This window comes from Lytechinus pictus, chromosome 19 (assembly GCF_037042905.1).
Source record: "Lytechinus pictus isolate F3 Inbred chromosome 19, Lp3.0, whole genome shotgun sequence".
Taxonomy (NCBI): domain Eukaryota; kingdom Metazoa; phylum Echinodermata; class Echinoidea; order Temnopleuroida; family Toxopneustidae; genus Lytechinus; species Lytechinus pictus.
This window is the reverse complement of record NC_087263.1, coordinates 3,132,370-3,145,754: the sequence shown is the minus strand read 5'-3', so window position 1 is coordinate 3,145,754 and position 13,385 is coordinate 3,132,370. Positions and strand designations below refer to the sequence as shown.

Genomic DNA, 13,385 nt, shown 5'->3' with positions numbered 1-13,385 from the left:
GTCCCTATTGGTGTTATCGCAATTTTGTCTATTCCCTATTGGCCTCCAAACAATTCTTTTATAAACAGTGAGAGTTCTTTTGATAGACAAACTGCATGTAGTAGTACTATTACCTGACTGACATTAAACCAAATCGGGCAAAGCAGGGGGATTAATTGAACTATTTTATAATAAAGAAATGGGGGGGTACAATGATTGAAAATCCATGAATGGTAAAAGAAATAAGAGAAAGGTAAAACAGGAGACAGAAATATCTGTACATACAGGTTAGGGACAAGGCAAGCTATTGAAACAGTTAATTTGCAGCTGATGACAGACATGATATTATTGTTAATGAGCGGAAGCAAATGTAGGCGTTAAGGGACTTTCACAATTGCTCGTGCGATCATTTGCGATCATTTGGTCACAATATATGTTGCACAGAATCGCAACGGTTGTAAGCAGTCTTACCACCAATTGTGAAACAGGCTTAATGTGAACACATGGGTTTGCCATTGCAGGAATTGATATGGACCAGAGTGAGAGAGTGTCACATATATGTATAGAAATGCTTGAGGTGTGTTGATATATTTAAGACTGAAAATAACGGTGAGATACATTATTGGGACTAGAGGATACGTCTGATGGGAGAGCTTGCTATTGAGATATGATGGTATCTCGAATTAGAGAATGAGCACATTGTGTTATGAAATGTGTAATACGATAGAAGAAATGGCTCGTTTCAGAATGAAGAAGTACTGTAGGAACTTGGGAATGGGTGGGTGGGTGGATGGACGGACGGGTGTGTGGGCGGACGGACAGGTGGATGGACGGACGGACAGACAACGGACGGATGGGTGGATGGATGAATGAATGGTTGAGCGGATAGATAGTTGGATGGATGGATGGAAGGATGGATGGATGGATGGATGGAGGAATGAATGCAAAAATGATTGGATGGATGGACGAATGGATAACATATTGATACATAAATACATGTATACATGCAGGAATAAATATATGGAGTACAAATGGTTGTAAATGATGCAAGAATAAAATGTTTATATATACATGCGAGAATTCTGAGAATTGATGAAAGATGAAGAAACAGGAACAGGCAACAAAGATGAAAATACAAAACAAATGAATGCTTGAATGATGAAGCTTCATAATACTATAGTTCACCACCGTAAACTACTTTGTGGAACTCCCTTCCAGTGATGCTTTAAAAAAAAGTGATGAAAAAAACCCACCCCAAGACTAGATACTACCTGCCTCAAAGGTACACTATTTTGATTTCTCTCGTCAAATACAGTGACATTTATCTCCAAGGCTAAATCCAAAGAGATAGTTGCATACATATTGTCTACCACAAAGGACACCATTGAGTTGGGCAACCTCACTGGATACGCCAACCTGCCCAAGGCAGCCATTTTTCCTGAGTACATTGGGTGCCTATAAGAAACATGTTTAAAGGTAGACCACTTGCTTATGTGTCTACTATTTATAATGGACCCTGTTTATACCAACCTGTTGATCCGGGTGTGACCCCCATAATGCTGTTCCCTTGTGCCGCTGCTAGTAACGCTTGGCTCTGTGCTAACGCATTCTGGCTCTGGCCACCCGTACTGTTCTGCTGCTGGTTGACCGCCGACGCTAATGCCGCTAGTTGGGGCATCGTCAATGCCGCCGTTTGACCTACAGGGGAAGATGAATATTCATGGCCTGGCATGAATATTAAAAACAGAAGAGATGGTGGTTGGTCACGAGAGAGGTGCAAAGGGTGGAAGGATAGGGATACCAAAGATGAGAGGTCAAAGGGATTCAAAATTGCAAAGTGTAAAGGGTTACAAATGTCAAAGCTCAATAACAAAGGCTATCAAAGGTTTGAAATGTCAATGGTAAATTGTTCATGACATCAATGGGCAAAAGATATTGGACAAGCAAGCATCTTTCTAAATGTCAATAGTTAACGATCATTGGGGAGGTAAGAGTTAAAGGTCAATGTTGTCAAAGGTCATGGCTAAAATATGTCAAAGGTCAAAAGCTGTCAAGAGGCAAAGATTTAACCTAGATTGGTAGAAATGAGGTATTTTTCAGTGATTAAATTTAAAAAAAGATAGTAGTGGTAACTGGATAGGTGGAAAGTGCAAATGATTAAGGATTTCAAGGGTCAATGCATCAAAGGTCAATGAGGTGCAAATGATAAGGTTATCAAAGGCCAAAGAATGGCAGGATGTTTTCCAACCAACATCTGATGATTGGTGACGAAAGTGCAATGAACAGAAAGCTTAGAAAATGCTCAAGAGACAAAATAGTTTGTGAAAGTATTCATACATGTACTAAATCAGATACAAATGAAGGGCCCTTCTTCAAAACTAATTGCTGACACACAAATGCCTTCTTGGCCAATCAAATATAGGGATTTCATCAAAGGACAAGTCCACCCCAACAAAAAGTTGATTTTAATAAAAAGAGAAAAATCCAACAAGCATAACACTGAAAATTTCATCAAAATCCGATGTAAAATAAGAAAGTTATGATATTTCAAAGTTTCACTTATTTTCACAAAACAGTTATATGCATATCCTGGTTGGTATGCAAATGAGGCGACTGATGACGTCATCCACTCACTATTTCTTTTGTATTTTATTATATGAAATATGAAATATCCTTAATTTTCTCCTCATTGTCAAGTGAAACAACGATTAATTCCTCCCTGAACATGTGGAATTAGCATTGTTTAATACTATATGGTTCATCAAGTTGGTCCTTATTGTCAAATCTGTAAAAATTGAAATATTGTATAATTTAAACAATAAAAAAAGAAATAGTGAGTGAGGGACATAATCGACTCTCATTTGCATGTTGCCGAGTTGTGCATATAACTGTTTTGTGAAAAGTAAGCGAAACATTAAAATGTCATAACTTTCTTATTTTATAATCCGATTTTGATGAAATTTTCAGCATTTTGCTAGTCTAAAATTTCTCTATTTATTCAAATCAACAATTTTCTGGGGTGGACTTGACCTTTAAACTTGTAGCAACTTAACAACTTAACTTAAAACTTCACGAATGATCTCAGGGCACAGGGCCTTCTTATAAAGAGTTGCAATTAAGATCCAATGAACTTCAGTTATAGAAAGCCAGCAAAGTCACCATCTAAACTGCATATTTGTTCAAAATGTTTTCTTGATATGATGTAAATTGATACATTCATCATTTTCTTTAAAATTTGGTATGCTTCTCTTTGTGTACAATGCATATTGTGCAAATTTCCTAAAGAACAAAAATATGACATTGATGAATTTCCATATAACCGAGGTTGATCGAATCAAGCGTAAAAATTTGTAAGGTGGGGCCCTGATATGCCGAGATTGTGATTGGTTTGATAATAATTTATGACGATGGAAAGTCAGCAACACTAATATCTACAATATTTATATCCATTCAAAGATTATCTATAAACATTTCTTTTTAAACCAATCACATGCTACTTTTTTTTGTTAATGTCTTGTTCCCACAATTTACCTTCCGTAACTTATCCTGAGAATTGTTGAACCATTCATACTTCTGCGATCAGTACGACTGATCAGACACGATCACTACGATAACTACACAATTAAGATCTCCATTTAAATTGTAAGGAAGTGGGAACTAGGTATAACAAAGGGGCATTATTTACAATCAGTAACTATTTTTTAAGGCAAACAAATACAAGTCCATATCTGATCGGATGAATATCAGGGGGCCGTTTCATAAAGCTGTTCGTAAGTAAAGAGCGACTTTAAGAACGACTGGTGAACCTTTCTTACACGCTAAATAATCACCAATGAACATTGATAGTGAATATCATTTACCATAAGAAAGGATCGCCAGTTGTTCTTAAAGTCGCTCTTAACTTATGAACAGCTTTATGAAACACCCGCCAGGATGTTTTTGCTTTTGGGCATCACAGTTAATTGCAATTATTTGCAAGACAGGGTCCTAATCCCTTACCTATTGTGATTACGATCATTTTACTCAGGCATTAGAAAAATTACCAACAACATTTACCTTAGAAAACAACCCAAACATCCTCCACTATCCCTTTAGCATGTAAAAACTGTTCCAAAGGTACATTGTGCATATAATTCCTACTAATGCCCTCAATGAAGGGTACTATTTCGTACTATCTTACCTGGTAGTTGTAGATTGGCAAGGTTTGACACATTTCCCATGTTACCCCCTGTTCCGCCTCCACCACCAGCTGCTGCTGCTTGTTGCGCTAACTGCAAGAATGCATTCTGCTTTGATCACATGGGGGGAGGGGGGCACAACAAAAGACAAAAAGGGGGATAGGAATAAAACCAAAATACTCTGATGAACATGTGACATTTTGATTCTGTCTTTGGCTTTGCATGCACACACAGGAATCATTCATGCACAGTCCTACAGTTGCAGTAACATAATTTGTATTGGCCGATGAGGATGATATGCTTGAAAGCTTGATCCTCATTGGTCAATGCTTGGGAAATCCCCTAATATTAGATTTGGGGATTCCCCTCAATGGAGCCAAATTTTAAGGGACATCCCCTCAAAAGAAGCAAAGTCAGGGTGCATGATCAGGCATGCTCATTTTGAATGAGCTAAGAACATACATTTTAAATCATGACTTTTACTATCAATATTATTCAAAGATCTCATATAATGTGACGACTTATAAATTTTAGTTTACCTTTGATTTTTTCGCTTTTACTTTTGCAAATGTGTGATTTTTGCCTTTAAAAAGACGATTTTTACTCACAAATCGAGGCCTTATAAGCTTAACATGGACTATCTATAAATATCACTGGTTAGATTTGACAAACTGTTCCTATTCATCAATCCTTCTCACCCCTTAATGACCTGTCACTACTACCTGTCACTATTAAAAAAAAACACGCAATATATATTATCCAAGTCTCCCCGGCAATCTGAGATAAAGTGAAATAAAAGATAACAAAACACAAAGGAGAAATGAAGGAAAAATACAGAGCCGAACTCTACTCTTTCTGTGAATTTTTCTCCATTTCTCCTTTTTATCATGGGTCAACACTTACAAATAAGTATGGATTGTTGAGACCTGAACCTTGTTGTTGTTGTTGTTGTTGTTGTTGGTTATTCATACCACCACCTAAACATGCCATTTGTAATAGATTGTTGTAGCACATTTGTTGTGCCATTTGCTGTAACTTCTTCTGTTCTTTCTCTTTCTGCGTGTCTGCAAACTTAACTACCAACTTTGACGTACAACCCTGTAAAAACAAAGATAGACAGGAGTATTTTAATAATAATAATAATGATAATAACATTTTACCCAGGGAAGCCACTTAGGCTCTGAAAAATGTTCTACCAGCGGGTCCTGCTTAACATGATAATGTTATATAATTATCCCGGATTTAGCAGGGCTACCTTGATCGGGCGCTTGAACTTTCGAGGAATTTCTTCCTAACGGGTACCCATTCATCTCACCTCGGCCGAGTGAAGCACAGTGTAGTTAAATTTCTTGCTAAGGAAACATGCCATGGCTAGGATTCAAACCCGCAACCCTCTGTTTGAAAGGCGAGAGTCAGAACCACTAGACCACGACTCGGCAACATTTGTTACACATTTATTTTATCTAAGTTCAAACTAAATATGAATGAAAAAGAAAAAAAAGCATGATTAAATAAAATTTTCGTCAATAAGTACAACGTTGAGCTCATGTTCTTTCCTGATTAATATTCACTCGAAACAGGCTCCATGAATTTTGCTCCAGCGACAATTCCTCCGCAACAATTTCCACACACTAATATCATGACTAACTTCAAACCCGGATTCAACACTATACCCTACCCTAAATCTAACCTTAAAGTAACCTAACATAAAACCCTATTGCAACCCACACCCTAAACCTATACCTTAGACGAAATGAAGCCTGGAGCAATTGTCGCTGGAGCAAATGTCGTGTCAACCCAAAAGGAGATAACATTTCTAGATCTTAAACAAAAAACATTTTAATAAGCTTCTCTCATCTGCACAATGAAACACGTCATTCCCAGGTAGAGGATGGACGAGTATATTATTAATTTAGAGCTACCAAGATATGCATTGGACATACTAGTCTTGATTTGGCTCAAAATTAGGAAAAGTGCAGTACTTTTTGGAGAGAGTAGCAAAATTATATTAAGAAATAAAGGAGTATCATATACAATGAAGAGTTGGGATTGCTTAAATTACAGATTTTTATGTCCGAATAAAAAATGGTTGAGAGTTTATTAACTGGCAAAAGTCTATTCTTTAATCTTCTCATATCTGGAAACATTTTCAAATTAAGTTATCCCCTTAGATGTTCCAGATATCCTTCAGAATTTCATCTTATTTTTTTTATTTGTACAATAATCTAAAGGTCAGTCCAACAGACATGAGACTTAATTTTCAAAAAAAGATCATAAAATTGGTGAAGGACGAGATGACATTTATCGAAGCACTCAAATTAGCTGCAAATGAAAATGCATTCATTATATCTTTTCTCCTGATTCTTCTTGGTTTTTTATCTACAGTACTCAAAGACTCTTGAAAATTAAATGCCAAAAGTCGGTAGGACAAAAAAGATGCAACTCATGGTCAGTCGATGTGTTATAATCAATGACGATGTCTGAAGCATCTATTGAGTCTAAGTCAGATAAAAGATAAAAGTAACATTTTAAGCTAACGTGAGATTGATCACAATGCATTATGGGAAGTTTATTATTGGTTTCCAGCTGCCAAGATGTTTCAAGGTTATTCAAAGACCTACAGACAATTCAATGGATAATCTTAAAGTGAGGATTGCATTATGTTTGTGAAAGATTGATATTTTTTATCCATTCTATTTATGCTATTCATATAAATTTCTACAAAGAATATTCCTTTAAGAGGAAGAGGTGGAAGAAGGCAGAACTTAGGGAAAATATGAAAGGTAAAGGGAAGTGGAATGAAAAGGGGGAAGTGGGGAAGGGAAGTGGGGAAGGGAAAAGGGAAAAGGAAAATGGGAAGGGGTGAGGGAATAGGAAAGGGGACAAGGGAAGTGGGAAGGAAAATTGGAAGGGGAATGAGAAAGGGGAGAGGGGAGGGTACAGGAGAAAGGTGAAAGGGGGAAGGATAAGAGAGGGGGGAGGAGGGGTATTGGAAAGGAGGAAAAGTGAAAGGAAAAATGGATGGAGAAAGGTGAATGGGAAATAAATAGGAAAGGGGAAGTAAAAGGATGGGAGTGAAGCCTTTAGGGAAAGGAGGAAAGGGATAAAGAGGTAAGGGGGGAGGCAAAGGGATTAGAGGTATACTTACATCCATTATTCTAGATTGGTGCATAGATCTTATTCCATTAAGGGCCATCTGTCTTGTGGCAAATGTTACAAAGGCACATCCTACAAAAATACAAAGGATCAAGAAAAATCAGTCACAAAATGAGCTCACCAAAATTCACTCCATTAAAAAGTAAAACTTTCTTGAATGTTTTTAAACCTGACATGCTTGAAAGATGTATCCTCACAGAGCAGCATTAATTTTCCATCCAGAACACTTTGAATACAATGCAAATAAGACACTTTACTTAAAAAGACATTTTTATTATTATTATAAAAAGAAACTTCAATAAATCAAACCAAGCAGTGGATAGGCTTGATTCAAGTAAGAATTTGATTTGTTAAAAATATCTGTTTGAACAATAGCCAACAAAGACCATCTTTAGTGATTGAGCTTCCAATTATGATCAATATTTATCATTCTAGCTTAAAAAGTGACATGGAAGCACACCGAGTCAAAAAGATTGCTAAACATGTCGACTAGAATCCTGTCCTACACATCTTCGTGTCCTCCCATATGATCTCTTAATGTGACATTCTTTGATTTAACCAAAAAATGTTGATAAGAATCTTGTCCTACAAACCTTTGTGTCCTCCCATATGATCTCTCAATGTGACATTCTTTGATTAAACCAAAAAATGTTGATAAGAATCTTGTCCTACAAACCTTTGTGTCCTCCCATCTGATCTCTTAATATGTGACATTCTTCGATTGAACCAAACGCTGAGAACATTATCCTGACGTCACTCTCGTCGCATTTCTTGGACAGCATACCGACAAACAGTTTCCTTTCTTCAACTGCAAGAGAATTCAGACCTGACAATGTGAACGATCCCCTCCCTCGTTCAGGGGTTCTAAAACAATCACAAGATTTCAGAGGCACAGCTTAAAGACTCTAAAACCAGATAGTATTTACCCCTTTTCCCAGCACAGTCCCGTGGCCCGTAACACAAAGCTTAAAGGAAACCAAAACCCAAGATGAGAAGCAATCTTATTGGAAAGAGTAAAATAAGAGGAACAATTTAAAACAAGTTTCATCAAAATCAGTAGTGAAATAAGCAAGTTATGGACATTTCAAAAGTCTTGTACGTTCTATGGGGATCCTCAAATTGGCAAACATGCTTCAAAATGGCTGATTTTGTGGACAACTCTCTTTGTTTTGTACACAACTTTTCAGATTTTCCCTATTATCTTTAAAATTGCATATTGCCTCATTCTGAGCATAATGTATGTCATGGGAAAATATAATTCACACCACATATGTCAAGGTCAGGAGGAGCTGATGTGAAAAATGTAAAATACAGGGAAAATTCTGGAAATTTGTGTACAAAACAAATGGAGGGTTGTCCATAAAATCAGCCATTTTGAAGCATGTTTGCCAATTTGAGGATCCCTATAGAGAGTACAACAAGACATTTCAAACTTCCATAACTCGCTTATTCTATAACTGATTTTGATGAAACTTGTTTTAAATTGTTCTCATTTTACTATTTCAAATAAGATTGCACCTCTTCTTGGGTTTTGGTTTCCTTTAATAGCAATCCTCGTAGAATATCTTTCCAATCAATTGCATTGACTACAATGTACAATCAATCATAGAATAGCTTTATGATTGATTGTATGAACTACAATTTACAATCAATCATATAATATCTTTTAAGATTGATTGCATGGACAACAATGTATAATCAATCAAAGAATCAATCAATGTTGCGATTGAAGCATACGATCAATCGCTATCCTTTGTGCTACGGGGCCCAGGGGGCCATTTCATGAAGCTGTTCTTAACTTACACAACATTTTACCCAGGACTGGTGACCCTTTCTTAAACTACATTGATACACGCTACGTCGCTGTCTTGGCACTAAGATCATGTTCCAGTCGTACATAGTCATGTGCAACTTTACATACAGCTTTGAATGAAACACCAAATGGTACCACATAATTTGAATGATCTCCCCCATCTCAGGAGGTCAAAGGCATACATGTATAGGTTTATTAAAAATGGAATCTATTAGATTTCGCGTAATTAAGAGAATGAAACCGGTTTTGCTTTGTAGTGATGCTTTGTTATTTTCCTTTTCTCTTCTGTTGTTGTTTTATTAAGTAATTTTTATCAAAAAAGTGTCATTTTTAAATTGATCCTACACTAGATTATGAAATACTGTGTTACTGACAGCTCTGTATAATGAATAACATGGTTATATCAAATCTAAATTTAAAGAATAAAAACAAATCCAGTGCGAATTTTGGTTACACTTCGTAATTCCGAAGGTTCGTAATTCCGAAACACGTAAATTGCCTATACCTCGATGTTCGTTAATCCGAAAACGTAAAAGGGTTCGTCAATCCGAACATTTGTGGTGTTATTCCGAAGGTTCGATAATCCGAAAACGAAATAAGGTTTGTTGTTCCGAAGGTTCGTTGTTCCGAAGGTTCGTTAGTCCGAAAACGAAATAAGGTTCGTTAATCATTTCGTTTTCGGACTAACGAACCTTCGGAATTTCGAACCTCATTTCTTTTTCGGATTAACGAACCTTCGGAATTACGATCCTCACTTCGTTTTCGGACTAACGAACCTTCGGAAATATGAACCTTCGGAATAACGAACCTTCGGAATATCCGAACCTTCTGAATAACGAAGCTTCGGAATTTTGAATGTATGCGCAAATTTTGATAGTAACCAGCCGAATATCAGTTTTACATATGAACCTAGTGGACTTGGACTTCAGAGCTAAAAGATTTTAAATTCAAATAATTTTAGATTTAAAAAAGAAATCCTAAAGATTCAAAATAGAATCAATGATATTCTCAAACATTCTGGATTTTTTTTTTTAAATTAGAGGCAGTCCAGAATCTCTAGGAATTTTAGGTTGCATAAGATTTACAAGATGCCCAAAATAGATACTGTAAATAATTTAACATTTTCTCATTCATAGTTTCTTCAAATGCAATCCTGTAGTGTTTGGAATTATCCATTTGTGTAGATAGAATAATGTTCAGACATTTTAAACTTGCATTTGTACACATCTACACGTAGAAGAGAATTACCAATACAAATACATTCTTCAACAATTATCCCAATGAAAATGTTAGCATATACAGACCACTCACTCCTACAAAATTACAATTTTTAACAAATTGTTTTTAGAAAACCAATTTACCACAATAACACATTACCAGATATTATTTTAAATGATTGTTAACGTAGTTGATAAAAATATCAAAGGATGGGTATATTATACACTACACAATTCAAAAAGATTTTTTTTCCAGATGGAAAAAGTCAACTGGAAAATATTTTACAAAAGAATTAATGAGACTTCTCAATTCTCCACTCATTTTTATTTGAAGGAAGACTGCCAATGGAATAGAAGAGAATTTTGACAAGAGTTTCAGAACATCCAATCAATTTCATGATGAAGAAAATAATTATTTTGGGCTTGTGATTTCTTTCAATAATGTCTTTGCCATGAATAAGCATACATCTTTGAACAAAAATGGAATTTATGCAATAGGATATCTTACTTGATATCAGTAAGAATGGTCTGTACAAAGTTCTGGACAACCAAATAAAGAATGAAAGATTGAAATAAAGATAGTAAGAAGTCCTATGAATGCACCCAAAAAGACACTTTGTACATGAACAGCTTAAGGTGTTATTAGAAAGAAAAAAAATTGACTGATAGATTTGAAGAGTTGTTTGCAGCTAGAATGCCTATCAGCAAACACTCTAGTCTAGACGTAGAATTAATCTCCTTTCATTTTATAATCATCTTCATGTTATAATCACCACCAGAAGGCATAGATGGCTTTCGAGAATTTTTTTCGAGTCTTTTTTTGGTTTGTTTTCAATTTAACCAACCAAATTTGAACCGCAGAGAGTACATACACAAGAGTGTGGTGATACAATGATTAAATGATAGTAATGATATGGAGATGAAAAGTTGTATATACAGCGCTCATCAAAAGAATAATAACATAAAAGTTGACTCATTGAAATATAATTCTATAAGCGTAAATACTTGTTTCCTCAAAGAATTATCATATTAAAAAAAATCATATACTCATGTTAATCATGACAACATAGATATCCAGGTAATTAGTATTAAACCATATACAACCAGATTAAAGAATATACAGCAGTGTTACAAATATATTTTAAAAAGTAGGGCTGGGGTTCAATGTTAGAATTCACTTCAATTACTTTAAGCTTATTAAACTTATACTATATTTATATAATATTACCTATTGTTCACGAGAAGTGACTTATTATTCTAATATTACCGATTGTTCACGAGAAGTGACTTATTATTCTAATATTACCCATTGTTCACGAGAAGTGACTTATTATTCTAATATTACTGATTGTTCACGAGAAGTGACTTATTATTCTAATATTTACCGATTGTTCACGAGAAGTGACTTATTATTCAAATATTACCTATTGTTCACGAGAAGTGACTTATTATTCTAATATTACCCATTGTTCATGAGAAATTACTTGTTATTCTAATATTCCTCATTGTATGATCTAATCCTGAACTTAAATGTTGTGGTTATCAAATCTTCTTCTTACAATCGTGTTGTTCTCGGAACAGCTTCAATTTCTTTTAAATGATTCAAAACCATAGTTTGAAGGAACCTTACAATATTACCACTTATCCAGGATAAAATAAATAGTCTTGATTAAATAATTTGAGGAGAGATTTATTTCTTGGAATGCCTTTCTGATAATCACACATCTCCATTTCTTCCATCTAACACACAATCTTCCCTCACAAAAATGCTTTCAAAATGGTGATGGTGCGGATTAGGGGGAGAGTTACAATTTTCAGCACATAGCATATTCATTAAATGTACATTTTAGATGCAATTCATTATCAGCCTTGGTATCAAATTAACGTTTTGGAATGAGAACTGCTTGAATGGTAGAAACCTATGTTTGGTATCTAACATATCATTTATCAATTAGCTTTACTTATTCCAACTGTCATTAGATTTGGAACTGATAAGTAGATTAGGTAATTTATGTATAAGTAAATCAATAATAGATTTTTTTGGCCCAACCCAAGATGGTAGGGTGGTGTTATAATATGTTTAGGAAGGTTTCAGAAACGTATATAGCTTTTTATAGCAAAATGCATATATTTTATCTACAAATGAGCTATATAAATTTGAACTGGTATTAGAATTGACATTTGTTTAGTAAAGGTAAGTAGAAATGGACTTTTGGCCCAAGGTAGGATGGTGGGGTGGTGTACTAGGTTTGGGAACGTTTGAGAAACGTCGGATTCAGCATCGTGTGAACACTGCTCCTATCCAATCTAGCCCCACCACCACTTACCATTGTGCCTACCTTCACAATCTGCTGGCTTCATTTGAATTGGATGCCTCATCTGTGATTGGACGAATATGAGAAGGAATGGAGGGGGATGGATAGAAGGAAAGAAAGAGAGAAGGAAAAACAGAAATAACGAGACAGGGAATAGAAAAGGAAATAGCAAAAAGGAATGGAAGAATATGAGATAGGACATGGGGGGTAGATATAAGGAAAGAAAGAGAGAAGAGAAAAAGAAGGAAGATAGAATGAGGGGATAGATATAGTGAGAGAGAGAGGGGGATGGAGGGAAAAAAAACAGAATTAAAGATTAAATACAAGTCCACAGTCTATCGTAGCAATTACAATAATACTTGGGTATAAATTGTGCACATATGCACCTTAAAGTGGTGATAGACGTCCTATATTACACAGCCTAGTTATAGGCCACCGATTCTAGTGCTCAAAACATATTCATTCCTTCCTGCTGGCACCTATTTACCTAACCTGATATCTTTCAGGAAATAAACATTAATTACTATATTGAGAACGAAAGTAGAATCAAATTTTCCATTGGCAAAATTCTGTTAATTTTTAACATAATATTGATTCAATCCATAGAGTCGATATAAATTATTTAATCTATCATTCACATCCTAGCATTGGCTTATACCCTTTTCATCTCCTAGCTTCAATATCCTAAAATCTATGAATAATTAAAGGTATATTCCAGTTCTGGTAA

The 13,385-nt window shown here is 35.3% G+C and overlaps 1 protein-coding gene across 43 annotated transcripts in view; it reads right to left on the bottom strand.

Annotated features, from left to right (window-relative positions):
- Window positions 1-12,722, bottom strand: part of LOC129282401 (CUGBP Elav-like family member 1) — a 44,763-nt gene extending 32,041 nt beyond the window's left edge. For 6 of the 43 annotated variants that reach the window (XM_064113705.1, XM_064113722.1, XM_064113713.1 and 3 more), the window contains exons 1-6: window positions 12,683-12,722; window positions 7,990-8,139; window positions 7,306-7,385; window positions 5,061-5,255; window positions 4,160-4,268; window positions 1,510-1,704 (exon numbers count right to left, since the gene is read on the bottom strand). In XM_064113705.1, coding sequence (XP_063969775.1) covers window positions 1,510-1,704; window positions 4,160-4,268; window positions 5,061-5,255; window positions 7,306-7,385; window positions 7,990-8,139; window positions 12,683-12,722 — 769 coding nt within the window. Of the gene's footprint in view, window positions 1-1,509; window positions 1,705-4,159; window positions 4,269-5,060; window positions 5,256-7,305; window positions 7,386-7,906; window positions 7,933-7,989; window positions 8,140-12,682 lie in introns of those variants that run through there. The other 37 variants (XM_064113707.1, XM_064113725.1, XM_064113715.1 and 34 more) reach the window with 8 other exon arrangements.
- Window positions 12,723-13,385: the final 663 nt, after the last annotated feature.